At 36.8% G+C, this 27,689-nt stretch overlaps 2 protein-coding genes across 4 annotated transcripts; both read right to left on the reverse strand.

Moving 5' to 3' along the window:
• Positions 1–99: 99 nt before the first annotated feature.
• Positions 100–12,815, reverse strand: LOC148957099 (cysteine protease ATG4B-like). The gene is made up of 14 exons (XM_089115903.1): positions 12,645–12,815; positions 12,004–12,075; positions 10,216–10,314; positions 8,773–8,816; positions 8,282–8,336; positions 6,169–6,241; positions 5,543–5,622; positions 4,722–5,011; positions 3,598–3,676; positions 3,019–3,098; positions 2,506–2,568; positions 1,988–2,044; positions 1,702–1,819; positions 100–1,087 (listed from the first exon to the last, which is right to left on the reverse strand). The coding sequence occupies exons 1-14, from the start codon at positions 12,769–12,771 to the stop codon at positions 1,011–1,013; spliced, it is 1,314 nt and encodes a 437-aa protein (XP_088972029.1). The 5' UTR covers positions 12,772–12,815; the 3' UTR covers positions 100–1,010.
• A 2,046-nt stretch (positions 12,816–14,861) lies between these two features.
• LOC135684817 (uncharacterized) lies at positions 14,862–27,578 on the reverse strand. 3 transcript variants are annotated; one of them, XR_016145278.1, is made up of 7 exons: positions 25,338–27,578; positions 23,130–23,188; positions 20,544–21,902; positions 19,430–19,547; positions 17,676–18,422; positions 16,972–17,069; positions 14,864–16,720 (listed from the first exon to the last, which is right to left on the reverse strand). XR_016145278.1 is itself a non-coding variant. In XM_065200480.2 (6 exons), the coding sequence occupies exons 2-5, from the start codon at positions 23,170–23,172 to the stop codon at positions 17,678–17,680; spliced, it is 2,265 nt and encodes a 754-aa protein (XP_065056552.2). In that variant the 5' UTR covers positions 23,173–23,188; positions 25,338–27,578; the 3' UTR covers positions 14,866–17,069; positions 17,676–17,677. The 3 variants fall into 3 exon arrangements, 2 of the variants coding, with proteins under 2 accessions (XP_065056553.2, XP_065056552.2); XM_065200480.2 differs by having other exon boundaries at positions 14,866–17,069; XM_065200481.2 differs by having other exon boundaries at positions 14,862–18,422; positions 20,544–21,044.
• Between the last annotated feature and the right edge of the window lie 111 nt (positions 27,579–27,689).

Raw genomic sequence — 27,689 nt, forward strand, 5'->3', positions numbered from 1 at the left:
AAACAAAGCTTGCATTAAAGCATGGGGCGGTTATTTCCGAGTCGTTATAATTGTCAGATAAAATGCGGAGAGAGGAAATATCAGAACATAATGAATGCGTCTTTAGAGGTTATGCAAATGAAAAAAACGACCTCTATGTCAAGACAACGCTTTGGACTTGCGGTTAAGAATTTATCTGCTTACACGACAAATTTAACCAAAAAAAATGTTTTCGAAAACGTTGACTTGTGGTAATCTTGTAAACAACAAGCAACTCAAGCAAACATTATTCAACAACTAAATGAACATTGCAAGAAAGCTTTTAACAGTATAAACAATCGTTACATTATAATTTGAGATTATACAAAAAAATCATATAATTAAATTAAGTAGTTACTGAGTATTAACAATGTGGTATTTCTCATAATTAATAACTTTGTAGTTTTTCCAGTAGTTTGACCAGAGGATGCGGTAGCTTCCCCACCCCGCGATGATGCAATTAATTTTTCTTGCTTCAACATACAAGATCAACTTGAAAACCTCGTTTCACTCTCACTATCACTCTTTATCTCTTTCTCTTGTATTAAACAACATAATTGAAACGAAATTACGTCATCGCTGAATGATTGTTACTGTGTTGTCATATTTCATGGCCCACCGGTTACATTAAAATCGAAAGCAAAGACTAAAAAGCTTTTAGGTTTTAAATACCATAATAAAATACCATAACAATGCTACAGACTTCGAGTAGTTTTCTATTTCTGTTTAATGACGACAATCACAAGCCATACTGTTACTAAGTATGGCATTGATCATGTTTTTGTCGCAAAATGTTACTCCAAATTACAGAGCTCTTCTTTGTTTTATCGTGAATTCTTTATTAATACAATACTAGTAAAAACGTTATCATATTTTAAGTTAACTTCAAAATTCAATAATACACGAACATTGAAAATGACTTCAAATGTATATCGTTACAATAATGCAAAAGTACAATACTCAAGTAAGGAAATTCTTTGATCTTTATTTTCTCAAATTATTTCATATTCACCATCAGTGTCAAACGTTCGATCATCTTCTCCGTAATCGAAGGTCAGTTCTGTGAAATCTGAATTAAAAAAATGGGCAGGAAATGTTTTAAGTTTATAAACAGAAATGTCCAGTGAAGTATATTCTGCACATTAAACATCTAAACAGATATAGCTGCAACATTCAAATACCTTGCTTGTCCTGAAAATAACAGTATTCTAACTTGACAGAATCACCCTTTAAAATGTTTGCATATTTTAAATATACATATATTTGAAAATATTTAAAAATTAATCTGACTTTGATAAATGGTTATAACTTGACAAAGTTATAAATTATTTTATTGCAATTCACTTGACAATAGAACGAAATATTTTCTTCAACAAACAGTTGTTGCCAGCTTGGTGTAGAAGGATTAAATTCTGTCACATGTGTGTGCTACTATATTTTTAATGGTTCAAACAACATGGTGATCATAATATGAAAAATGTGATGATGAATAGAACTCAAATTTCCCAGAAAGCTTCCTTCACCTAGCAAATAATGCCTTAGTTACTTAATTCTATTACACCTTGTTCTTGAAAGCAAGCCCAGTTTATGTGTGTCACTGGGCTTGTAAACTGACCACACTATAAACCCGCTTAAACTGACCCTTTTTTGTCAATCACAGAACAGAAAAAATGCGTGTCAAACCTGCACGTGCACAATCCAGATCATCGCATGGTCTTTTTGGCAGCTCGAAAGGAGGCCAGTGTGCCGGCCTCTTGATGGATATTTCGAACATTGGTCGTTTCTGTCCATCGATTATAAGCTGCAGAGTTGGAAGAAAACAAAAATTAAAATGAAGAAAATACACAGAATTTATTCCTCGCTGTTTCACAGGATAGTGAATCAGTAGACTAGCCAAGAATGCGGATTGAATATTGGAATTCAAAGAGAAAATATATGGAAAAGAGAAGATGGCTAAACAACACTATACCTGGGTAATTGCATCACAGAGATCGTCGAATTCAGCTTCAGTGTGACAATAAAATCCCTAAAAATTAACAACATGGCATGTGAAAGGCGACAGAATGCAGATACAAGAGTCAGAATAAGAAACAAAAAGGTTTCAATGAAGCCAATTTCTATTCCATACGAATTCACTTTTACACGCTTTTGGTGTAATGAACAGAACAGAACGCTAGTGCTTTCATCACGCAACTGTTAAAACTATTGAAATAAACGAATGAACTTTTACAAGAAAGGGAATATCAAATTCAAATTACCTTATTAAAAAAGAGACTCATAGGTTTTAACATCTAAAGTGGTGTTTTATTAGCATCTTCAACAACCTGTAGACGTTTAAAGTCAACAGCTAAATGTTTTCAGTGTTTTCCATGTCCCTCGTTTACTAAAAGAAGCAATGCAGTCTCTGAAAACTGATTGTTGAATGAAACTTAAAACATCTGACAGTTAATAAGAAATAAATAAATAATAATAAGAAATAAATATTACCAGTGCAATGGAAGGATCCAATTCTGCAAAGTTCATGAAACAAGGGTAGACACAATGATAAGACTGGAAGAGAAGAAATGTCGCATTAGAAAATTTGTAAGAAAACTCCCGTTGGCCCGGTTGTCATTTTGACCGACCAGTTCCATCAAAGCAAGTGCTCCTTCTCATATTTACTGCATAAAATAGTAGGTATCTTCAAGATATGTTTTATATGAAAGAGATATAAATCATGGACAAAGATAAATCCTTTTCAGCTAAATAATTTACAAGACATTAAACACGTTGAGAGACAATTATGATTCAAAGCAACTCTTAGTTTCAAAGCCTCCTGTTTATTACTAAAACCCAGCTTATTTACACATAGTATATTTTTTGTATTCTAACATCTATTTTTTTTTCTTAAATCAATCCAGTGGAAAGCCATTCTAGTCGTTTCAATTGCGAGATCAAGACATCTAGTGTCTGAAATGTCAATGAACTTAAATTGCATAAAAGAACAAAAAAACCATTTACCTCGTCAGGAATCGCACTGTATTTTGCAGGACTTATGGTTGGCTGTGTTGTGTGTGGATCCAAATAAATCAACCGATGGGCTATACGAAAATAAACTTGTATTAAAATGTACTTAATACTTTGCATATCATGACGCATACTTTTGTCAAATTGCAGGGTAAATTGACCCCCTTCTTACTGACAACCTTATCTCTCACCTGCGTGTAACCAGGTATCTTTCCTGAACAGCTTCAAACAATATCTTGCTCAACTGTAGAGGTTTTTGCTATATGGTCTTTCAATCGTAGATATATTCATTTTGTAAGATACTTATCGTAGATTATAGAACAGTTTTATGATATTATGTTCACATTGAATTGTAATGATGTGAATTTATTTTTCTGTAATATTTGTAGGTTTTCGTCATTGAGGGGCATTTAAAAATCAGCATTGCTGAAGAGCTAGCCTAAATTTAAAGAATAAAATGAAATGGAGTCCTGATTAGAGCAACCTGCAGATATAGAAGGGGTGCCTTATGACAAAGTAGCAATTACCTTACGTATTTATATTAAATGGAGGCATATAAAATCATGACTTTACCATTGAAGCCAATGAAATAGTAAGCGTGGTTCGGCTTTCCGCCAATGAAACCCAATGATTCTTTAATCGTTAAACATGCCTGCAAGAGAGGTAGTTATAGAAAAATGTTTGAGAAAATACTAAATTGTAAATCAAAGTTACTTGAAGTAAAATTTCGTGGCAAACCTCATGGAAACCCCATTGCGGCAAGTTCAAGTTTACCAAACTGGAATTTTCTAAGCCCGATTTCAGGGGTTTTTGAATTCAATAATTTTTTTCGTCTTAGACCTTGCATTTGGCTACCGCTGTAGCATTTTACATTTTGAAATTAAAATTTGTTCACAACTGGGGCTTGATAATAATTTGTATAATACTTTTGAGAATTCAAAACAATACGAAGCAATCTAATGTAAGATATCTACCACCCACCCAGTGCATATAACATTTACGGTAATAGCAAGCATAACAATTGAACATAAAAAGCTATCAACATTGTAAATCGGTGCTGATCCTTGACTCGTTTCCAAAACTTATGGAGCCTCGTTTCCAACTAGATATATTCAAATTATTTGTTTGCCTATATTTAATTCTTTTCACAACCGATTTGACTTCAATAGCTTTAAGACCTGCCAACCCCGCTAATCTTAAATCGTATAACATTGCTGTCGACAGGAAAAAACAAAAATATAACAATGCAGGTTATTTTTCAAGGTCAGATGTAAGTGCATGGAACAGCATAACAAGCCTATATTTAATTCTTTTCACAACCGATTTGACTTCAATAGCTTTAAGACCTGCCAATCCCGCTAATCTTAAATCGTATAACATTGCTGTCGACAGGAAAAAACAAAAATATAACAATGCAGGTTATTTTTCAAGGTCAGATGTAAGTGCATGGAACAGCATAACAAGCCTATATTTAATTCTTTTCACAACCGATTTGACTTCAATAGCTTTAAGACCTGCCAATCCCGCTAATCTTAAATCGTATAACATTGCTGTCGACAGGAAAAAACAAAAATATAACAATGCAGGTTATTTTTCAAGGTCAGATGTAAGTGCATGGAACAGCATAACAAGCCAAAGAGATTCCAGATACCTATTTAGCAAATGAAAAAGGGAAAACACAAATGAATAATAACTACCTTTAGTGCAGAATAATAAGCTGAATTTGTCTCGCTCAGTCCAAGTCTCAATGGTATAAATAATATCAATGGACGCCAAGAAGATGTGTTTAGTCCAAATGATTGAGTCCTTTTGTATGGTCCCATTTTGTTAACAGACCTACGGGGATTCCCTGATCTGTCAATCACCGACTTGCCGCAAGAGCATTGCTCGTTTGGGATCACGGCACCAGCAGTCGATCCACCTTCCTTTGCCGATGTGCAGGCGCCATAGCACTCCCACGAACTGTAGGATGATTTGCATAACTTTTCTGCAATAATTAAAATTAACACTGTTGATATAAAACTATTATAAACCTTAAACTAAGATATGCAAAGACAGAGGTAATTAATCTCAAGCTTGTAGATTACAAATCAGATAGTACAGTGCGTCTCCTTCACAGCGGTGGGCAATGGCCTGAGCTTCAGCAGTCAAGATCATGGAAAGGTAGCAGGAATTAGATCAAATATTGCCAAAGATACAAAATGAAAGAAAGCTTGCTTATCATGACCTAAAGAGAAAAGTTGTTGAGAAGAGTACGCAAAATGAGAGTATTACACATGCATGTCAATGCTTTTTGGTCACTGCGTTTGGCCATACAATCCTCTATATGCTATAATTGACAGCCATTGATGAGTTGCAATGTACCAAAATACAAAATCCAGTTTTCATTTCATTCCTTTCAAGAAAAAGGCGTCGGAAACATCTCCAGAAAACTTTGGTAAAAATCTACGGAAAAATTAAAACGCTTTGTGTTTTCCTTGAAAGTGAAAAAATGTACGTCTCATAAAACTAAACTTACTTATGTCCTCGATTACAAGTGTATTATCCATTGCAACGTGAACTGCCAAATTACTCCAATCATCAAACATTATAAGCTTTCTGTAAACAAAGAAAATAAAAGTTAATATATGAACATGATAGTTATTTTTCTAAAATATAAAAATTGTCTACAAAAAAGACACGGGTCTAAACTACATTTCGACCCACGTGCAGTCATACGTTTTCTGACGTTTTATACTTTGAAGATTGTCAGACGAAAAACTTCAGTATACGCAAATGTTTGCTTTTTTCAAAGCCATTTTTAAGTTTTGTACCACCAAAAGATTGTTTACAAAGTAGTTCCTTAAATCTTCTGTGGCAATCTCTTGTACAAGAGAAGGCTTTATTTTCACACAACATAGAAACGAGGGGAAGTCTCTCTTTCAAATATTTCGACGAAAATGATAGGATTTATAGGACATTCCAGATAAAACAGTAGGCTTTCTAGCAAAGGTTATGAGGTTTTTATGGAGTGAATTGTTCCTCGCATTGAAATGCAAACATCAAAGGGGACCTAAACACATGGGCAGGGGGACATGGCCTGGTGAGCAACCAGGGTCACCATTCATTTCTACAAAGAATGATTATGATGCAGAATCAACTCACTTTATAACTTGCGAGACTGTATTTGGGCCAAACCATTGTCCGATTTGTTTGCCTTCGCTTACACCCATCTGAGCTGCAATACAAATCAATACATCGATTTTTACATAAAAACCCTCTTCGCAACCTCTTGATGTGCTCTTTGAGGTCATTCACTTACAGATGCTTCAAAGATGGACTGGGATATCAATTCATGGTACCTTTCAAGAGTATTCTAAAGGCAAATATTCAACTTGATCGTCATGAAAGCCAGAATATTTGAAAAAAAATAATATTAATGTGATAATGATACAACCTAGACTCAACCATTGTTACCTTCAACAGAGAACGTTACCTCGAATCCAGAAAAGTTTTATTTCATAAATTTTGTAACTGCACTAATGTCACATGTTTGACTTGACGATAATGACGTTAAATGAAAAACAGTTTCTTGCCACATGTGCTTCTAGGGGATGGGTGTGTGCTAGAGGTGTATTTCAAATTCATCAAATAAACCAAATCACAAAAGCTAGATGATACTCCTGTTTTCTTTTTTGGAATACAAATATTTGCAGGAACATTCAAACAATATTACACGTGCTTTGTAATTCTAACAATCGGGTCTAGATCACGACTGCTTACAAAAGCAGGGATTTGCAGCTCAATATTTTCTCTCATAATAAAGAACTTGGGAATCTTGAATTACTTTCAACACATTCATCGCTTTCATAGAATAACTTCCTTATCAGCTAACCACATTCTATATTTCTTTCAGTTTCCTAGATAAATTTATACCTTTCAGAGAATTCTTCTCAATCATGACCAGGACAGAACTTTTTTTAGGCTTTCCTCCTATAACTTAAACCTTTTATATCCGATTGGGACATTTTTTAGACGTTTCAATACTGGATTTGGTAATTTTGTGTTTGATTTCCGGTTACTTGGTCCCCTTCATTTGATTTCTTTTTGATAAGGTTTTCACAGATACCGATATTTCATAGCGTTTTCATCAGCAAACGTGCAAGCGGTATTACGCAAGCCAACTCCACGCAAACAAAATACCAATCCTAAGTGAATCCAATCCTAAGCTATGACAACAGAATCTGAAAAAATGGATCTAAGCATTCAGATCGGAACTTCAGCGAACCAAAGAAATCAATCTATATCATGCTACTGTGAATTGAAACCGCTCAGTTTTTGCATTGAAATAACAAGCCTCTGACTTTAAAATTATTGCAGACGGTGAGCATTTCATTCGCTGCTTAGTACTCTGGGGGCATTCCAACTAAAAGGAAGCATTTCTATTTTCCCATTTCTTTGAAGCCTGGCCCTTATGAACAGATTGCAGCATTTTGTTGAAATGTACCTGCATGATGATTCATTTCCATTCTCCAAGAGAGCTAAAGATATCTTCCATTTTCCAATAGGCTTTGGAGGTTATAGCTTCTAGCAAGCATGCCACCATACAAATTTTTATCAATATTTTTTTTTTAAAGCAATTTTCGGCTTTTCATCTTTTGTAATCTTGTAACATAATCTTTGTTAATTGTTGCATATTGAATAGTTTTGTATGTAGTAGAATTTTAAAATTAAATGAAATGAAAAAAATTTCAGGTATCATAAACTTTCAAATGACAAACAGGGACGGATTTTATGACTTGGTGTTAGATAATGACTTGGTATCACACCCTTAAGGCTCGTAAAAAGTGGTAGATCATTTTAACTAAAAGATTAAAAAGTTAAGAAGATAAATAAAACAAAATTTTGGTGTGTTTACCCAAAATCTTTGAATGACGTAATGACGTAAAAAAATACGCTCACTGAATGACATAAAAAAAATTGGGAGGGGTGTTACATCCTCATCACCTGTAAGTCTGTCCCTGATGAAAAATGTTGAGTTAGGATTCAAAAAATGATGTCAAGGTTAATTTCTTTGATATATAACATCAAATTTTTTCAAATATCGTATGCTTGATGAGTGCAATAACAATTTCCATGTTAGACAATTTAAAGAGGCTAAAATAAATTGTAAAGTAATTCTTGGTGAAATTAAAATTAAAAATATAACATAGATGGCACCCTATGGGTGTACATACTTAAACTCTGCCTTTTGAATACTAGATTGAATAGCACTCACCAATCTGGTGAATGGAATACAAGCTGTCTTTCTTCTCCAGGAATGATTTCAATATCTATAGAAAAGTAGATATCATAGAATTGAGAATAAAATAGACAGTTTCACTGTTTTAGAATGATTTTTGTGAATCTTGGTGTTTCTAAGTAAAGCTCACTAAATCAATAGAATAAAATTTTGGAATTACTTACTTAAAGTGCAGCAAACATCTTGTCTGCTGCTATTCGCTAACATTTTTCGCCTGATATCTAATTTGAGAGAGAGTGTAGTGTTCTTTGTTTTTTCCTTTGGTAATTTATATGTAATTTGTCTTAGCTTTTCGCAATGCCATGGAGTGGTCAAAGTATTTTGCACCCAGTGGCATCGTCCTTGTAGCATGGTTAAGAATTTTGTAGGGAGCGTGACTAGTCAATTTGTATTGTAAATTTTTATTGGAATGTAAAAAAAAGGAAGGAATCTAATGAGGATACCAAGAACATATTTTTGCAACTCACCATCATATAGGTTGAGTCTGTCATTTTTGGTTTCCATTTCCATTCTACAAAATAGCAAAAAATTGATTTGAATAGTTACAGGAAGTCTTACATAATGATAGGTTCAGTGCACATTAAATGGGTGCTATGACGGCTCCCTTGCCCACTTGGTAAGGAAGGGACTAGTTGGTAGTGACGAGTAGTGCTTTGGTAGAGCAACAGCCTACAAGAGGAAGAGGGAGGAAAGGGGGAAGTGGATGGAAGGACGGGGAGGGAGGGGAAGGAGGTGAGGGGAAGGGGGAGGGGAAGGGGGAGGGGAAGGAGGTGAGGGGAAGGGGGAGGGGAAGTGAGGGGAAGGGGAAGTGAGGGGAAGGGGGAGGGGAGGTAGGAAGGGACAGGTAAGGGAGGATAGAGATGGGGAGGATAAGGGAGGGTAGAGATGAGGAGGGTAAGGGAGGGTAGAGAAGGGGAGGGTAAAGGAGGGTAGAGAAAGGGAGGGTAAAGGAGGGTAGAGAAGGGAAGTGAATTTGAGGGAAGGGGAGGCTAAAATGAATGAAAGAGGGTGTAATCATTGGTTATTGCCAAAAATGATGCAGTTTTTATAGTAATTCAGACATTTAGTAAAAGAATAACACACAGTGCACATAGCAAGAGCAATCTTTGCTAGAGGGCAAGTGCTCAATTCGGGGCTTTGAAGTTTTTTGTATGCACAAATCTTTCTTCCATGTATGATTCATATTCTATTTGTAACACATTGCACTTACTTTTCTTTTTTATTTGTAAATAATGTATGTTTAGGGGGTCCTGATTAAAGGGTAGGTACACATCCTCCCACTGTACTTGTGACAGGTGCATTACATTCAAAGAATATTCAGATAAATTACAATATGCCAAAGAAAAAGTGAATCCACAGTAATGCAATCATATTATATGAAGGTACTAAAAACTTAAAGGTTGAACTGAAAATATAATGTACAGAACTGAAAGGAATTATCCAATGTTCAGGCTTCATTTATTTCAAAAGAGGTTTTCAATCTCTATCTATTTCAAATCAAATTGTCAGTATCTAGCAAGAAAGTAGGAAAACTTCAGTGAATTTTTTCCAGTGACACTTAGATTTAAATTCCTTGATGAGGAGATATGGCATTCTGTATTATTTGGTTGTTGTCTGTTGGGTTTGGATTGCTGGGTAAGAGCTGTACTAACAATTATTTATTTAGCTGACTTCTGCTTGTCCATGTTCAATATGAGCATTACAGATTGATCTAATAATTAATTTTCAAATTTATCTAGTCTAGCATAGCAAAATGTCTAGTCTGCCTCACTTGCTGCAATTTAGGAATTCAAGGTAAAAATCAACTGAATCATAAAATTTCATTCTGACTTGAGATGGTAACTAGAAATTTACTCTGAATAAACTGATATTCTAGAGCCATAGAGAAACAAACATGATGATGGACATACTTCTTCCAAGATGCCTTAGAGTTATGGCTTGTGCCAGCATCATTTGGCCACACCTTAGCATGCAACCCCACCCTGCATCTGATGTTGGGCCTGTACCACCTTGAACACAATCAATACAATCAAGATTAACAACAAATTATAACTTGGCCATAAAGAAAATAAAATGATTAAACATTAACAGGCCTTTTCGTAAGAAATAGCCCGGGCGAGTGGCCCATCGCTCGCATGATTTCTCTTGCGCAAGTGATCGCTCTGATAGTGAAAAAATTGTTCCTGTTATAAGGTACCTTTGTTTAAGGTAATATCAAATGAAAATGAACGATTACAAGGATTTGTAATGCACTCAGAGAAAGATTAAATCCTCTCTATAAGTGTGCTTCGTTTATAATTTTTATGTACATCATGAAGGTCACAAAGATGTTATTGCTGGATGATAGCAGAATGTTGTCCCATACCTAACTTTTAAAAACACTTTAACTGCCCAGAAATTGTTTCAAGTGCTAATGTAGTTCAAATACTAAGTACCCAAAGTATTCAGAAACATTTCGGTGGAATGGATTTTCAAATGCATTTTTTTGTTGAGGTGTGGTTAAGTCAACTTACTTATAATTCCTGTGTTTTGTTGCTTGGTTCACAAAAAATGACTATAATTGTGTTAATTGATAAGACATTCATTCTTCACAATTTACCATTCTCAAACGCTTGCGTGGTTTGGTTTGCGCGAGTGATTGCTCGCATCAATCGAAAAGGTCTGATTCCTGTAGCAACTCATTAGCTATCACCAAAAACTAGCAATTTGAATGAAACTTTATTCTAATTAAAATGAATAAAATCACAATGTTGTAGTAGCATAGAACCAGGGGCAGCACCAGCCCCAAAATAGTGGGGTGGACAATGAAGGTGTGGAGCTGATAAAGGGGTCTGGGTGAGAAACGGGTGCAACACCATACGAGAAATCACTATTTATAACCATTGATCATTACTGATAATATTGATCATTATTGATAACCAAGTTTGACATATTTTGAAACCCTCAATAGAAGTGTTAAGTTTCATAGGCAAAGGTTCACAGTTTGGGTACAAGTTTCAAAGTTGATTATCGCTAAAAACCTCAGCTAAAATCTGAAAAGAACCGTAACTGGCCATCAAAATGAAAAAGAGTTTCAATCTCAGAGAAGAAAACTAACATTCCACCCCCCCCCCCCTTAAGTTTTTAGTCCAGTTTTGGAAAAATTAGAAAGTCAATCTTAGAAAAAGTGCACCTTGTGATGCTGCCCCGGCATAGAACTATATCAAATACAACAGACTGTTAACATAAGGTTACTGTAAACAAAGCTAAATTGAATAGTTTTGTATATTTGGGTCTAAATTAAGTGACTCTAACTAGTAGGTGAATCCAACCAGTATTTGACTCTAACCAGTATGTGACTCTAACCAGTATGTGACTCTAACCAGTATGTGACTCTAACCAGTATGTGACTCTAACCAGTATGTGACTCTAACCAGTATGTGACTTTAAGCAAAGTGACAATAAGCAAAGATGACTGCATGGGATTAATTCCAAAAATTATAACAGAATACTTGATACATTCAGGTGTGGAATCAAAAGTTATGTGGGAAATGGAGTTTTTGAATGAATGTTAGAATGAATGTTTAAATTAATGAAGGAATAAACAAATGAATGAATGAATGAATGTATGAATGAATGAGTGAATGTATGGATTTTTAGATGGGTGGATGGATTGATGAAAGATTACTTGGCTACATAATTTTTCCTTAAAATCATACCAATAGGCTTGAAGTTCTTGCGGTAGGTAAACCATAGTAGTGAGCGAACTTCTTCATTAAACTGATCCAAATCTAATAAGCAATATAAATTTCAGATAATTTGGCAAAAAATTTCAATATTGTATAGTTTTTTAAACATGTGTTGTGTAGCCAAAAGTGATCTAATATCACAAGAAAAATATTTATTCAGACTAATTGATATTTTAAAAATGTGTCAGTGCTACACTATGATCTTCACAGAGGCCTTGAAGTTTCACTGTTCATTGTAAGATTTAAACCGACATAAACCAGTAAATATGTAAGTCAAATATACACATTGGTCGTCACTTTTTTCTCCAAACATAAACGCAAGAATGATTTCATACAGATATAGGCCTATTTACTGAACGACAGTGGACTGTCCAAAGTTACTTGTTATTTGAGCAACCTTACATCATCAGTGAAAACCTTGAGACCTTGAACTTTATCATTTCAAAATCAAATTGTCTGTTTAGTCACAATCAAATTAGTAGTTTAGTTATATGAGTTGGTATCAAATCTAGACAGGAACGACAAATTCTAGGCCAAGATAATTCAATTAGACCAACATCAAAACACAACGTTGTAATAACAACAACATAAATAGACGCTAGATTAGGTACCATCTTCAAGCAAGAAGTGTTTCCCCAAAACCCAGGCAGGCTCTGTGAAGTCAAGATAACTTTCAGTAGGTACAATTGAAATACCCTCGTATGTTAAGACCGATGCATCCATTATTGGACCAGCCATATTTTGCCTTATTCCACGACTGTCAACAAAATTTATCGAAGTTGTCACGAATTTGCCTGGTATAAAAAGCGGAACAGCCTCCGGAATACAGAACGAGGCGAGAGTAAAGCAGGTACTAAAATTGTGGACGGAAATTGTCACGGGTATCAACGGGGGAGGGGGGGGGGGTGGTCGGGGACATAAAAAGCTTGCCGTGGAAGCTCGAAAAGAAAGAATTTAACGTAGCTCTAACTATCAAAATATAACGGTATGTAGAAAATTTACAAAGCTACTTTTTGCTAAAGCCAGAGGTACATTTTGGTCTCTACATAGGGGCACAGTTGCTTTAGAGATAGAAGGCTATAATATAGCACCCCTTAAGCTCCAAAATTGTCGGAAACTTTTGGTGATTCTCTATTCTTTTAATTTTAGACCATTTTTCTAATTATCTTTCTCTGCATTCCCCATTCTTCCTTCACTGCATTTCCTTAACTTTCTGCATTATTCCAATCACAAATAATCCCAATTGGTCTTTTCCAGGATTAGAGCTTATTGTTCCACTGTATACAAAAGCTTTAGGCATCCTTGCATTACACGCTATTCATTTTTATGAGACCTAGCTCGTGGCCTTGTTTTTGGACCTCTTTTATTCAAATTATAGTACTAATGGTTCCTTAATACTTTTTAATTCAACTACACATAAAAATTGCACATAGTACATTAGAATTCTGTATTAGCAGGCGCGCAACCAGAAATTTCAGAGGGCAGGGGTCCAAGACACAAAAAGGGCACTAATTAAATTTCATTAAAGGTCCACCGGGGCATTTGTTTAGGTACGGCGAAAATATGAGCAGTTAGTAAATCTGTAAATATTGTACGCCAGACAAGGGAAACTGATAAATAGAGAAAAGTTGTGGTGTACGGTTTATTTTGTGGTGAGGTGTGATTTATTTTTTCCTTTTAATTTTAACTATGCATATGACTTCTTTCTGTCTGCCGTACAGTGCCGCCGAGAAGTTTAGGAGGCCCGAGGGAGGGGGGAAATGGAAAAAACAATGCCTCTTGCGAGCGAAGCGAGCAAAAATTTTGCCACCACACCCTTGCAAATAGCTTAAATTCACTAATTCGTTTAAGATGTTTTACTTTTTAATTGTAATTTTGTTACTTTTAATGAATTCCATTTAAAAACGGAATTCATTGCTTTGTGAGGCTCCCTAGACCTCGAGGCCCTAGGGCAGTTTGCCCCTTTGTCCCCCTCTCGGCGACCCTGCTGTCATCTCCTTTTCCCAGCGCCAGCTCACTTTTGAATAGCAGCCCATCATCTTCCATATCCGAAGACATTTTGCTCTTTGAAATATTATTATTGAATTCTTTGCTTCGCACTACAGTGGGAGTAGGTTGAACAGTTCCACGAGCCTTGCCTTCAGCTGGTTTCTGTCTCCAAGTCTTGCTTTCAGCTTATTTGTAATACTGACAAGAACAGAACAGCTGAACATCAACTTTTTGTGCCATCTTTACTGCTTTCTAATACCAGTCCGCGAATATTTCTCTGCATTCGCTCGTTTCATGCAAAGGTCTTCTATGACCCTGTCAACTATGTGACAGGCTTGAAAAATGTCTTGGTCGACCCAACAAGCTCTTACAAGCTCTTACCAGAGGTCGTAGAGGCTCTATCCCGTTCAAAATCTTGTGCCTTTATTTTGGTTTTTGAGTCCCAGAACCATTCTTCTTCAAAGCCAGTGCGTGACGCATCATAAAACACGCTGTAGAGTTGGGGCTTGAAGATATACTCTATTACTGCAACATGATGACGTTCGACCCAACAAGTACGTGAAAAATTGACTAAATAATTTATCTGTATTCCTGCGAGGTCCATTACATCTCCGTAGTGTGTCATTTACTGTATGACCAACCATTTTAGCGTAATAATCAAAATACTCAAGCAATTTTCCAAGAAAAAGGGCACTTTTCCCCTTTTGAGAAAAAGGGCAGGGGTCTGGACCCCCAGGACCCCCCCCCCGTAGTTGCGCGCCTGATTAGTGTCTTTGATTCTTAACTGGAGCTAAAAGCAAGTTGAAAACAGAAAGAAGACTAGAAAGAAATTTCATATATGAAAAAGTGGAAATTCAATCAAGATGAGACACTCAGAATTACACAATGAATCACTCGATAGCTACTTTTGTAGGAAACAATTAATGTGATCTGTAACTCTAAATGAATGGAACCAGCTTTCTAATTCTTGATTGTTTGCAGTGATAAAAATATTCAAAAATTGAAAGCTCCTTAGGGATCTCATCTTAGAAACTAAGGGAAATATTCAGAGCAATCAAATATTTGCCTTAGATGCTTTAGAAATATTCAAAAATGGATGTCAATTTGAACATCATTATAAAGATAGAAAAACAAGGGTTTAGATTTGGCTTCCATGCTGAAAATTTTCGCAATAAAGCTGCAAAAAAATTAACATCTTAAAAAAAATAACAAATGTATGGTTATGAAGGAAAAAGTTGTTTATAACCACTGTCCTTCTTTGTCATTGACAAGGATGTTGTGGAGCAAAAGAAGCTGGGGGTAAATAAACTACACATTGTCATGCAATAGCTGCTCATTCAATCCAAAGAGACAACCTTCCAAGTTCGATCTAAAAGGCTCTTAGCCCTTTAAGTATTTAAAAATCTTACTGTCCCTGACTCAATTTTTATGCAAAATGTTTGATACTAGACGATTTGCCACAAACTAAAAATGTTTTACAAACCCTCTTAAGGTTCCAATGGTCAGAATTACCAACTATGGCTTTCAAGGGGTCATAATCCCTTTCCTTTGAAACTAAATCAGCCGAAACATAAACCTTTTCAAACATTTAATCACGAAGTTGCTTCTTGCAGTTAAAATTTTCTGTTAATTTTGCTGCAATTGACGATCTTGTGCCATCATCCCTGATGTTGCTTAACGTTACCCCATAATTGGTATGGTCACGATAGTAAGCACCAACAATAGAAAAAATACAATGACAACAGTTTAAGTTTATAGTACTAATGCACCTACAGATCACTTTCTCGAATGTACAGATAAATTTCACATAAAAAATTACAAGCATTTTAAACAATCTTTTTTGTGCATTTTACATCTATATATTATTAAAGTTACCTTGTCAACCTGTTTCTTAATTACACTTTAATTACGAGCAATCACTAATATGAAAATATCAAAATCGCGAAAAATGAACTGACCAACATGAAGTAAAGGTCTTTTAATTATAAAGTATATCGAGCTTAGCTATAGAGTTTCAGTGTCAGGTAAGAGTTCAAAGTACTACAAACTTAGTCCTGAAAACGACTTCTATCAGAATACGTTATCAGGGCCTCCGACGAAGGGGGACCGGGGGGCCTTGGCCCCCCACTTTTTTGCCAAACAATAGAGTTTTTTCAAAATCTTTTGTTATAGGTGTTAAATTTTCCCTTGGCCCCCCCACTTTTCAACTTTTGTCGGAGCCCATGGTTATCATTATCAGAATACGTAATTATATGTCAACAAAACAAAACGGACCAGAAAGGCAGTAATGAAGTATCTTATCCCCTTAAAAAGTCCAGAAAAAAATTATGAGGTGACAGATCCCCCTCGTGATATTGAAAGGGGGTTTTGCTGAGCACGTTCTCTAACCTAAAAGGGATTCGTTGATAAAGCCTTAAGCCGTTTAACTTTAAACAACTCGCATTATTCTATGCTTTTCTATGATAAACATTGCTAAACAGAAATCCATTTTCGACCGATCTCTTCCTCATAAGCTCTTTTAATTATTTCTCCTGCCTTTCTTTTCTTTTTCCTAATCTTTTTCCTTTCCTTCCACTAGCTAATGAATTTGCTGAATCTTAATTGGTTTTCGCCATACTTATGCTACATACATCTGTTTACTTCACCGCGTCATCTACCATTGCAAAAGAAGACACCATGCATATTTATTCGCAATTGCCTACGACAAATACCAAATCAATGACATAAACTTTTTAATTGCTGGTTTCTTTAATAACATTGACTTTTGTCTAGTTAACTCTTTAAGTTTATTTAGGAGAATTATCTGACTACCCGCAAACACGAAATTTCCTATAACTACATAAGCGATTCAAATAAACACAGTTCCAAACCTTCAAGATAATGGACTTTTAATTCACCATACGATGAAATGCTAGGAAATACATAGTTTAAACTTTTTAAGCTCTTTACCTCATACATTTACTCTCGCTGCTTCAATCTATGCTGCTCCAATACTTGAATTGTTACCGTTTGCCAAGTTCGTAAAGACGTTTTTTATCGTCACATTTCTGGGCAGAAAAGATTAAAAAAATTCAGGACAAATAGTAAATAAAAAGGAAAACAGAAAAATGTTTGCCTTTACCTTAAGTTATAGCCTTAGGCATAACTTTACCTTAGGTACAAAGCTTCACCAGCTTACCTGTCGATGACATGAATTTATTCCTGTTTCTTATTATTTTTCTATGAATAAATCAAACTTTGTAATATATTTGACGAAATAGGTCTACCAAGCTACAACGAATTAAGGTATCGAAACCAAACTAGTATTACATAGTACCGATGTCATCTTAGATAACATCAACCATTACGGATATGAAATAAAGGTTTTACTGAACGCAAACTAAACCTGAAACCCATGAGAAATGTATGTGTTCGACCTGGTATCTGTAACTTGCAGCTCGTGACCTTCATCATTTTTGGACGTCCTGTCTAGTGAAGGTGACCACCAGATATCATCATTAAATGGTTGCTCAGGCGTTTGATGGGTCAAAATATGGGGAAATCGTTAATAGATTCTTCAAAAGCTGAACATGACTCTAAACGACGAGAAGTCCTTGGTAAATCTCAAAGTACCATACTTACAACAAGACTGTGCGATTATAAGGTGCAATTACCTCTAACAGGAATATGCACAAATAATTTCATTGGCATTGGCTGTATTTTCGGTGCTTTCTGCCTGTTCAATTTCCTCCAGAGGCGATTCTTTATCAAGTTTAGTTTCTTCAGTTCTAGCATCTTCATCGCTTTCTGGCTTACAATCAACGTGATCCGTGCTTTTTTCAGAAGCGTTTGACAACAATTTTTCTTCTTGAAACGTATTTTGTCCAGCTCCAAAAGAAGTCAGAGATGTTCTTGATTCCCTGGAATCTTTGTCGCCGGATGATTTTAAAGACTGATCTTTTTTTCCTCCAAATGAGCTTAGAGATTCGCGATTCTCCTTAGAATCTGATGTTTGGGCACCAACACGTTCAATTACCAACTTGTCTTCATTGTTTTCATCTACGTGTTCTGAAATTGACTTACGTATCTTTTTTCGCTCGTTTACAATTTCAATAAGGGATTGGTTTCCGTTTTTGACACGCCCAGCTCTGCCAGAAAACGTCCCGCACCTGGGCATCATCTCCTCGTTATCGTTGTCGTCGACCTCGCTTTCGTCATGTACACTGTTACGAGAAATATTAACTATTGCTGTATCTGCGGTCTCCTCTGAGACAAAGGCATCATTTGTTTCCCCATACAGCACCAAATTCATCAAAGTTTCTCGCTTGCGTTTTGCGAAGTTATCATTTTGTCTCATGGTAGACCATTTGCTCTTAAAGTCAATATCTCCTTCAAATTTTTCCTCTTCTTCAGCACTTTTTCTAGAAATTTGAAAAAAAATGAAACAGCAAAAATTTTTAGTGCTTTCACGTGGAATCAAAGAAATGTACAACAATAGCGCAATGATCTAAACCCCCTGTTCAGGGTCTCGGCATATTGGAGCCTCTCTGCTCACTTTCAGACCATATGCATCTTCTGTCAGCGTTGCATTTTGTCACATTTTGCACGATATTGTCAGCTTGATTAGAAATAATATCTATTTTTCATATGATCCCTGGGTTACATTTGTGTTATGTATATGAAACTAGGTTACATTCTAGCCTTATTCTGACCCCTCTTCAATCACCTCTTTATCGTCCCCAAAAAAACTACCAATGATTTATTAAAGACAACATGAATGCTCACCTACGTAGATGTAGAATGATGTTTAGTATCTCTATAAGTAGGACGTTCTTTACACTCTTTCATGATACTATCGAATTGAACACACTTTACTACTTTAAGTTGAGACTACAGTTTGCTTGGCCTGAAATGAATTTACAGAGAAACTCGGACCATAGCAATTATGCATTTTTGCAAACACTCTTTTGTTTCTTCAACAGTAAATGATTTCATAAACGTTATATAAAAAAGCCTAATACATTGATATTGCCTTCACAAGGGAAGCCCTACCTTTATAAGAGGATCCATGTCAGTATTTATTGGTGACCCGTTAAAATCTAGATTGATAATGACGATTTCATCCCCAGATGTAACGGATTTATAATTACCGAAGGGTTAGGATTGCTTTTTTGCAATATTTTCATTCAGTTTTAAAACCTAAAATTGGCATGGAACCGGTCTGAATTTAAACTTAGGGAGTACCATTTCACAGGACGGTCACCAAGAAATTCACCTGATTCTCATTCTTCAAAAGGGGCGCACAATTTCCAAAAAGGGGCGCCAGACTTGCTTTAACTCTTTGAGGGAGAGGCAGCTGCCCCTAGTGCCCCCCTTAAATCCGCCACTGATAAAGCAAGACCAAGAAAAAGAAACGCGTGCTACTTACGCTGACTGCTGTCCCTTTGTGCGCTTTGTTCGCCGACAAGCCAAAATGACACAGAAGATCATCACAATAAGCAAAAGACCTCCTCCTCCGCCTGCTGCCGCAAATATAATGGTTTCTCCTGAAAAAGAGAATCGGTAAATGTTAATTTAAGCATGTATTTAAAAACATAAGCGTGGTCGTTCTTTTTAATGAGTAAGACTAAAACTTAGTGGAATAAAATTATTTGATATTTTTCAGACAAGGACAACAAGCTATCTTTAAAACAAAGCTGTGACACAGACAAGAAGGGGATGTTCCTCAACAGTTAATGCTATAAAAAAGTTCTTATGCTACTGAAAAACTGATATTGACATAGGCAGTTGGGCCAAATGCTCTTAATTTGGTCTGGACCTAATCCAAACACAGATCGTGTCCAAATGTCTACATAATGAAGCTACAAATTTGGACATTGTATAATAAGGATGCAGGGGGTAAGGAGGAAAGAGACTCTGTTCGCCAGGATCTGAGGTTTGAGTCCCTAAATAAAGAGACACTGGGGAGGAAAGGCAACTTTCATATTGCCAAGCGCAGAGAATACGGGGGCCTACGGGGTATGATTAATTTAACCCTTTAGTTCCCACTGTTGCCAAATGGCAAAGTGACTTTCACCATGGTACATCATGATTCCCCATGGGAAGTTGATTAGGAACTTCTTGATAAGCATAAAATTACAATTTCCTGAAAGCCCATCTTCGCGAGTTGAATTTTATCAAACAGGCCAATTTGCGAGAAAAACCCAGGGAAAATTTAAGGTATTCTGCAAAAGATATTGCACAATGAAAGGATGTTGATTGGCTAGGCTTTATATTGATGCTTCTACTTAAGATACTTTTCTGATTTTAGAAGGAAGAAAGGAGCTTGACGTATTGTTGGGGAATATCAAATATTCTATGTATGATTGTAAATTCTATGTATGATGGAGAGCCCTTAGAGTAGTGATTGATGGTTTAACAATCATCTTTCGTTGTTAATCGATTCATAGCAACAAAACACTTCAAAATTATTCTGACATGTTGAAAATCAGCTACGGACAGTTTGTGAACTTATGAACAAAATCTGTCGCTAAAATACTTACGATTAGACTTTTTATTATTTTTGTTGTTGGGTGGAGAAGGCGGCAGTGATGAATTAAATGAATAGACTGAGCTCAGGCTAACAGACGGACTGAGTTTGAAGGTTACCGCCAACCTGCTGGGAGTGTGGGTTTTGAATGAGTTGACTGTTGCTGATGGTGCAATTTCTTGGGTGTTCACTAAAGACAAGCTGATCGATAAAGATGCTGGAAACAAGCTTGTAGAAGGGCCATATAGTGTTCTCAACACTTCAGATGGTGATGCAGATGCTTCACCAATCTCTGAGCTGAAAGACGAGCTGGAACTAGGTGTAAGATATTGTCGCGTATTGGAAAGCTGGGAGACTGAATCTGCTATCGGCACTGATGCCTCTTGTGACAACGATGGTAGATGTGGTGTTTGTAAGCTTGAGGCCTTCTTCGTCAATGCTGTGTAAGTATCACTAATAGGAATGATGCTAGACCTTGGAGTGGATTTTGCGCTTGCAAGAACACCAGACAATACTGTGGACGCAACGGCAAACATAGTTGCTGATGTAGGAAAAGTTATTACATTGAACGTAGTAACAGCAGTGTTGCTTCGAACGTCAGATGCCGCAAGGTTTGAAGGCACACTAGACAATGCTGTGGACGCAACGGCAAACATAGTTGTTGACGTAACAGAAGTTATTACATTGGACGTAGTAACAGCAGTGTTGCTTCGAACGTCAGATGCCGTAAGGTATGAAGACACACTCCTTGAAGCTACACTAGACAAACTGGTTTGATATAACGGAGATGTCGCTACTGTGTAGATACTTCCTGATGTGCCACCGTATTTTGACGAGGAAGAAATCGATGTTGGCAACTGACTAGTACCTAGCCTAGTAACCGTCAGTAAAGCTACAGTGCTGCTTAACGAATGCTTGACTGTTGTTTTCAAAAAAAAGCTTTGAGAGACAGCAGTAAATGTTTCCAAGCTTGTAATTCTTGTTATGTAGCTTGAGATGGTTGATGAAAGGCTATACAGTAATGTGGTGCTTTGCCTACCTATTGAAACACTAATCGAAGACAATGGAATACTACTGACTGTGGTTCTGGCAGAATTGCCATTGATTGAGATGTTCCACGCCGATGTTATAAAGGAAGTGTGATAGCCAGTAGTTCTTATCGTAGATGCATTGAAAGAGGAAACTCTTAGAGAAGATGGGTTCATAGTTGTAGTTCGTAAAATGCTAGAAGAATTATAACTTGAGCTTGTGGCTCTGACACTGTTAGTTAGAATCGTGGAAGCCGGAGTTGACAAAACATTCGTAAATAAAGCTGTGCTGGGTTTGGGAGAAACAGAAAGTGTGCCATTGATTGTGTTCAACTTTGCTGTCACTAAAAAGAAAAAACAGACTATCATCATTAGACGGAATATGAATTTTCGTTCTATAAAATTTTCAAGATTTTAATTAAAGGGACGATGATATTACGGCAATGACACAACCAATGTTAACAATTCCCTTGCCTCACTAGTTCGGGGGGGGGATGGGACTTCCATACTAAGCTGGAACGTTCCCGCCTATTTTTTGAGAAACATGGACATTAGAAATTTTGAATCCCTGGATAAAAAAACAAGTTTTTTGAAAGATGATATTTCGAATGACATTATAACATGAATAAATCAATTAACAACCATAGCGTATCTATTAGAAGGAAAGCTGTTCTATGCAGTCCAGGAAATTTCGGGTGATACACTTGGTTCTAGAAGGGGTACATAACACAACTGAATCTGCAGCAATGATTTGGAAGCACTGTTATGACACTGATCTTCAGGTTGAGGCCTGAATTGAAAATTCTCTGATAATTTTCGCTTTTTTTCGGGAAGTTAACAGGAGTTTAAGGCTTTTGTGCTTTTACGGTGCTCTTTATAAAATGTTAGAGGAGAAAAAATAACTCAAGACATTGGAGTAGCTGTTCAAAAATTCGATTTGTCAGTAGTGTTCCCTGGAGAGGCACACAAAATTTTTATGTACGGCGAGGTCCATCCGCAATTTTCAAGTTTTACAGACCCAAAATTATTAGCTAAAAATTGTTGATAAGAACCAAAAATATCAAAATACTAAATCTTGTTGTGGAACAGATAAGACGCCACTAGTCATAGTTATTTATACTGTATTGTATCCTATAATAATAAGTTTAGAGACATCTATCTGTTCCTGCTTTTGATACTGTTATGTGTTAGTTGGACCCATGAGTATCAAAAAGGTATATTGTTAAATCATCTCCCCAAAAGTATTAGATCATAAGGAAAATCCTTACCAACAATTATCGGTTGGTAACCTCCGTACATAAAAATTTCAAGTGACCCCCCTCCCGGGGGGGGGGTATTGTTAAATCATCTTCCCAAAAGTATTAGATCATAAGGAAAATACTTACCAACAATTATCGGTTGGTAACCTCCGTACATAAAAATTTCAAGTGACCCCCCTCCCGGGGGGGGGGGGGATTTTCGAAATGAAATCGAGAAACAGAAATCTGGTGACATTGAGTTAGAGAGCTGGTAATATTTAACAGATCTTAACCATATCAAATATTAATAAACCAGATATTGAATTGACGTACCAATGATCAAAATATTCAAAGCAAGTGTCTTCAGGTTGAACATGCTTCCTGATAGAAATCTATAAAGAGAAACAATATACGATTAAAATGCAATGCACATTAAATTTCAGCAATCTGCTTGTGATAGACGACTTGAAAACAAAACTACAGGAGAAAGAATCAGCCAAGAAATACGGCGTAGCAAACAATTCACCAAATGGACTTGAAAGTTTATCATGGTGCTAAACGGATAAGACAACCTGAAAGGATAGCAAACGTTTTCCGCAAAAAAACGTTAAGTCGGTTAGAAAGGAGCCTAAAATGATGACCGGTGTCTAAAAATGCTTTCACTCGTCGATAGTGTTATTGGCAGCGCACTAGGCTGTTCCGTATTTTATACGACCTAATTTCCCTTGCGGCTGGGCAAGTATAACAGGTTATAAAAGGCTAGTGTACGGTGTGTCATATTGTTCTCGTTATTTCTCGTGTTTCCACTGAATCATCCAATTAAAGACCGTTCCAAAAACTGTGAAAATATCCAGGGCTGCTGAAAAGTTTCGGTGGCCCTGGAGCAAAAAAGAAAGACTGTGCGAGCGGAGTGAGCACAATTTTATTGCGAACATTCAGAATATTTCATGCAGTCCCTTTTCTACAATCGTTTAAAACATTTTAATTTTTTAGGCATACTTTAAGTGCGTTTGATAATTTGCATTCAAAAATTCACTACTTTACGAGGCCCCCTAGACCTAGAGGGCCTGGGGAAATTTGCCCCCTTGCCCCTATCGGCGGGCCTGGAAATGTCTTGCATTTGCAATTATAGTTGAGAGCCCTGTTAGGCCCATTGGACGTTTATGAAACCCAAGCAAACCGTTTATGACTACAAAAGCCCGAGCTGTGTCGGCGAACGTTGGTCAAAGATATCTTGTGTACAAAATTTTCCAATAGATGATCAAAATAATAATTTAGATGCAAACTATTAAAACCGCAAGTGCTTTCAGCCTTAAACTGGATATGTGTTTAGCATTTAAAATAAGTAAAAGGTTGAGCAATATTTGTGTCAAGAAACAGACAGAACGTTGTCAATACCAGTCGACTAATCTGCAGACAGGACACTGCTTGTTCTAAGAACTAAGAGACCTAAACCTGTTTTGAAAGGACTATACTGTTAATCAAAGAAAGGAATGTATAAGCGATTGAAAGAATGGTGTATCGCGTTTCGTTTTCATGAAATTAGAAGTCAAAGCGCGAAACATAGGCGATTTAATTTCGTAAATACACTTTTTAATGGAACCGGTGAATTGAAGTGCAGAATGAGGGCTGTTCTTAGTGTTACCAAAACTTTTAGGCTGTATTGTTCTTGGTTTGTTCTTAAATTATAAGGGTGTATAAACTAGCTAAAACAGTGTAACGGTGTATCTTTACTGATGTTTTCCATTGCGGGCATAGAATGATGACACAGAACAGTAAGCGTGGCCCCTTTGAAGAAGATAGTCTATCATTACAGATCATTGGTGGGGGTCCTGCCCCCAGTATTTACAGACCTGTGACTTTGCTCTTGCAGTTGAGCGCAACAACAGTTCTTGAAATTGACGGTCTTAAATGTGGGCTTGATGAGATGTCGAATGGATGCAGCGTCATATTTAAGCGAGTGAAACTGTTTTTATATTTGTTGAGTGAAAGCAGCTTAGGCTTTGCAAACGGCTCCCTTTTGCACTAGGAGAGAGGAACGTGTAATCGTTTTCGCAGGGCCCACGCCACCGGGAGGGGGGAGGCCGCAGGGGCCATGGCTCCCCGACTTCTTTGGTAGGCAAAAATATTTCCAGAGAGGCCCTGTTTTGAAGCACTAAATCGAAGTTCGACATTTAGAACTTGGCTCATCCACCTTGAAACTCGTTGCGTGGACGCCGTTTCGTTGTAACACCATTGTTGAGAGCTACAGTCGGGAATCTAACGATGTTGATCTAGACATTCGTACCTTCTGAGGTACTCTGGGTCTTCTGAGATTACATTTAATACATTGACGGGCCTTACAAATCCACTGATTTAAACAGCTTTAGCAAAAACGGCCTACGCTGATAACAAATGGTTTTGTGACCACCTTATGCCAACATAGCGAAAATGCTTTTAAGTTTCTTACTGTTTTAATGTTCTTGAGTTATAAGAAGAATCTTCTTAACTTCACGAAAACAGTTGATTTGCAACAAATCTCATTGTAAACTATTAACTCACCTTGTAAACGCGTATTCAGATGAAATAACCTGTGATTACACGACTGAAGCCAACATGCCTTCGCTACTCGAGTAGCTTTCAAGTATCAAATTTCATGATGATTTTCATCACTTTCGTTGAAACTGCAACTGTGAAGCAATCCACTCCATGAAAGTGGAAATCTCCTCAGCCATGAAAGGTATTACCCGTTAACTCAGCTGAAACGGGCTCTGTGATCCAGCGAGAAATCACTTCCAAATTACGGAAGAACAATCTGATAAGAAAGGTCACCATAAAGATTTCCGGGTTCAAAATGTGCACCAGGCAACAAAAGCTTGTTTGGCCTCACATACAATTTCACTTTTGGAAAAACCAGTGCACTAAAAATACGCTCTTTTATAAATATGAGTGAGTTTAAATTGAGCGAAGCTTTGAAATCCAAGAAACTAACCGATATGACAATAACATCGAAGAGCGACTTTATTTTGATTTGTTCGTGATGTGATTTGTGGTTTAATATTGTTGATTGCAAAACACACCATTTGCTCGGCTTGCACAACAACATTACATTTTGTTCCTTTTCCATTGTTAGGGAACCACTTAACCGCAATGAGCTTAAATTAAATTTGTTCTTCGGAAAAATTCTTTGTCAGAAAGAGAAGCCACGCCCTTTTCTTTTGGAAACGCCAAAACATTTCTGAATGAAATCAGTATCAGTGATGTTTAATAGGGGGCTCCAATAAGGAATTCCCATTTAATTGGTCGCAACAAACAATTGCATAGGTTAACTGTGAACAATTGCATAGGTCACCGCTGCAGAGGCAGGCCTTACTTCTGATTTGATAAATCAAATCTCACCTACGCTCGCGCCAAAGATTGCAGAGGTGAAGTACACTCTGATTGGCTTACAAGACGTTTGCATAGTTCAAACAAGCGGTGATTGGCTCTCGAAAACAAACAAGATCCTGGATTCAGAAAATACGGACCAGATAAAAGCCTAGAATCGCCACTCGACTATTCTGTGGAGAGGCCGAAAGATCGTCAGTAAAATATATGCCCTGTCGTCTGCAGGTTGTTGGTATCAACGGGGGCAGATCTAGGACGGACGTCGCTAAAAAATTTGCCAAAGAAACTATTGATTAAAATTTTTCGACAGTTTCCATTTGTTGTTGTTGTTGTAAGAATCTGACTTAGGCTTCTGCATAGGTTGCTGTAGTCTGGATCCGCCTCTCAAACCTATCCACCATTTACAGGGGGTAAAGGCCCCTAGGCCTCTTCTCCGTAGAAGAGTAAGTCTCCGTGAAAATTGTGCTGTTTTTTCGACGGGAGGACATCACTTATCGATTGGGAAAACTCGTTTCAGGAGAGGTGCGATCGTACACTTTCTATTGAGCTGCAAAAAGCAGCACTTGGTCGACCAGATGCAACCTGCTAGCAACCTTCTTTCGCAAAAATTTTCCGTGTGTGAGCTTCCTCCCCATTGACCAACTAGGTTAGCCCCGAAAATAGTTCCCTTCAGCTTTTCCTACTTTAGTGATAAGGACCGGCAGCTTTTAGAATACAGGGCTCTCGATGGTAAAGACGGGGGTTAACGGGCCATTCAATTCACTGTTATATCTTTGTACAACAAAACATCCAATTTTTGCAAGGCTTGAATAAATTTTTCGAACTTAGCGGATCTTTCTGTAAAACTGAATTTATTTAAAACGGTTTGGCAATGGAAACTGGCAGAAATGGGATGCTTCTGCAATCTGCACTGTAAGAGTACTCGGTTTCCAAAAATGTTTCTGCTCTGTGCCTTCCGCGGGACTTCTACTTATTTTATTCTACTGTTTTCATTCTACTTACTGTTTTCATTTCATTAAAGTAACAAAATAAAAATCAAACTTGAAATATCAGAGGCTCGAAGCAACTAGCATGATTCCCCAAACTAGAATTTGTGTTGCTAGACTGCGTACAAAGGCCTAACTCCGAAACACGATTTGTAAGAACAGGCTAAACAATGTTTAACACCATCGAACGGCAAAAGGTGACAAGGACTGTCCAAATCTTGTACATAAAAATAATACTAACGCGACAATTTTTTTTGTTTGGTCAATGAAGACACTCACATTTCTTTTCATAAAATTCACAACCTCCAAAGGATAGTTACAAATGGATGCTTAGTTTTGTTCTGTGTTTAGAGAAAAAAATTGAATCAGTAAAACGTCTACTAAACGTTTGTCAATCATTCTGATCAAACCCAAGAGAGGAACCGGAAAGGTTATTTTATATGCAAAAATTCCAAACACCACCAACCACAGCTCCTTCCTCGCTTACCCAAGTGTCTCGGACAAGAGTGTGCTGACTACGCTAAAAATTTTCGAGGAAAAA

The sequence above is a fragment of the Rhopilema esculentum genome, unplaced genomic scaffold (genome assembly GCF_057945365.1).
Source record: "Rhopilema esculentum isolate cy_ngs unplaced genomic scaffold, ASM5794536v1 HiC_scaffold_37, whole genome shotgun sequence".
Classification (NCBI taxonomy): domain Eukaryota; kingdom Metazoa; phylum Cnidaria; class Scyphozoa; order Rhizostomeae; family Rhizostomatidae; genus Rhopilema; species Rhopilema esculentum.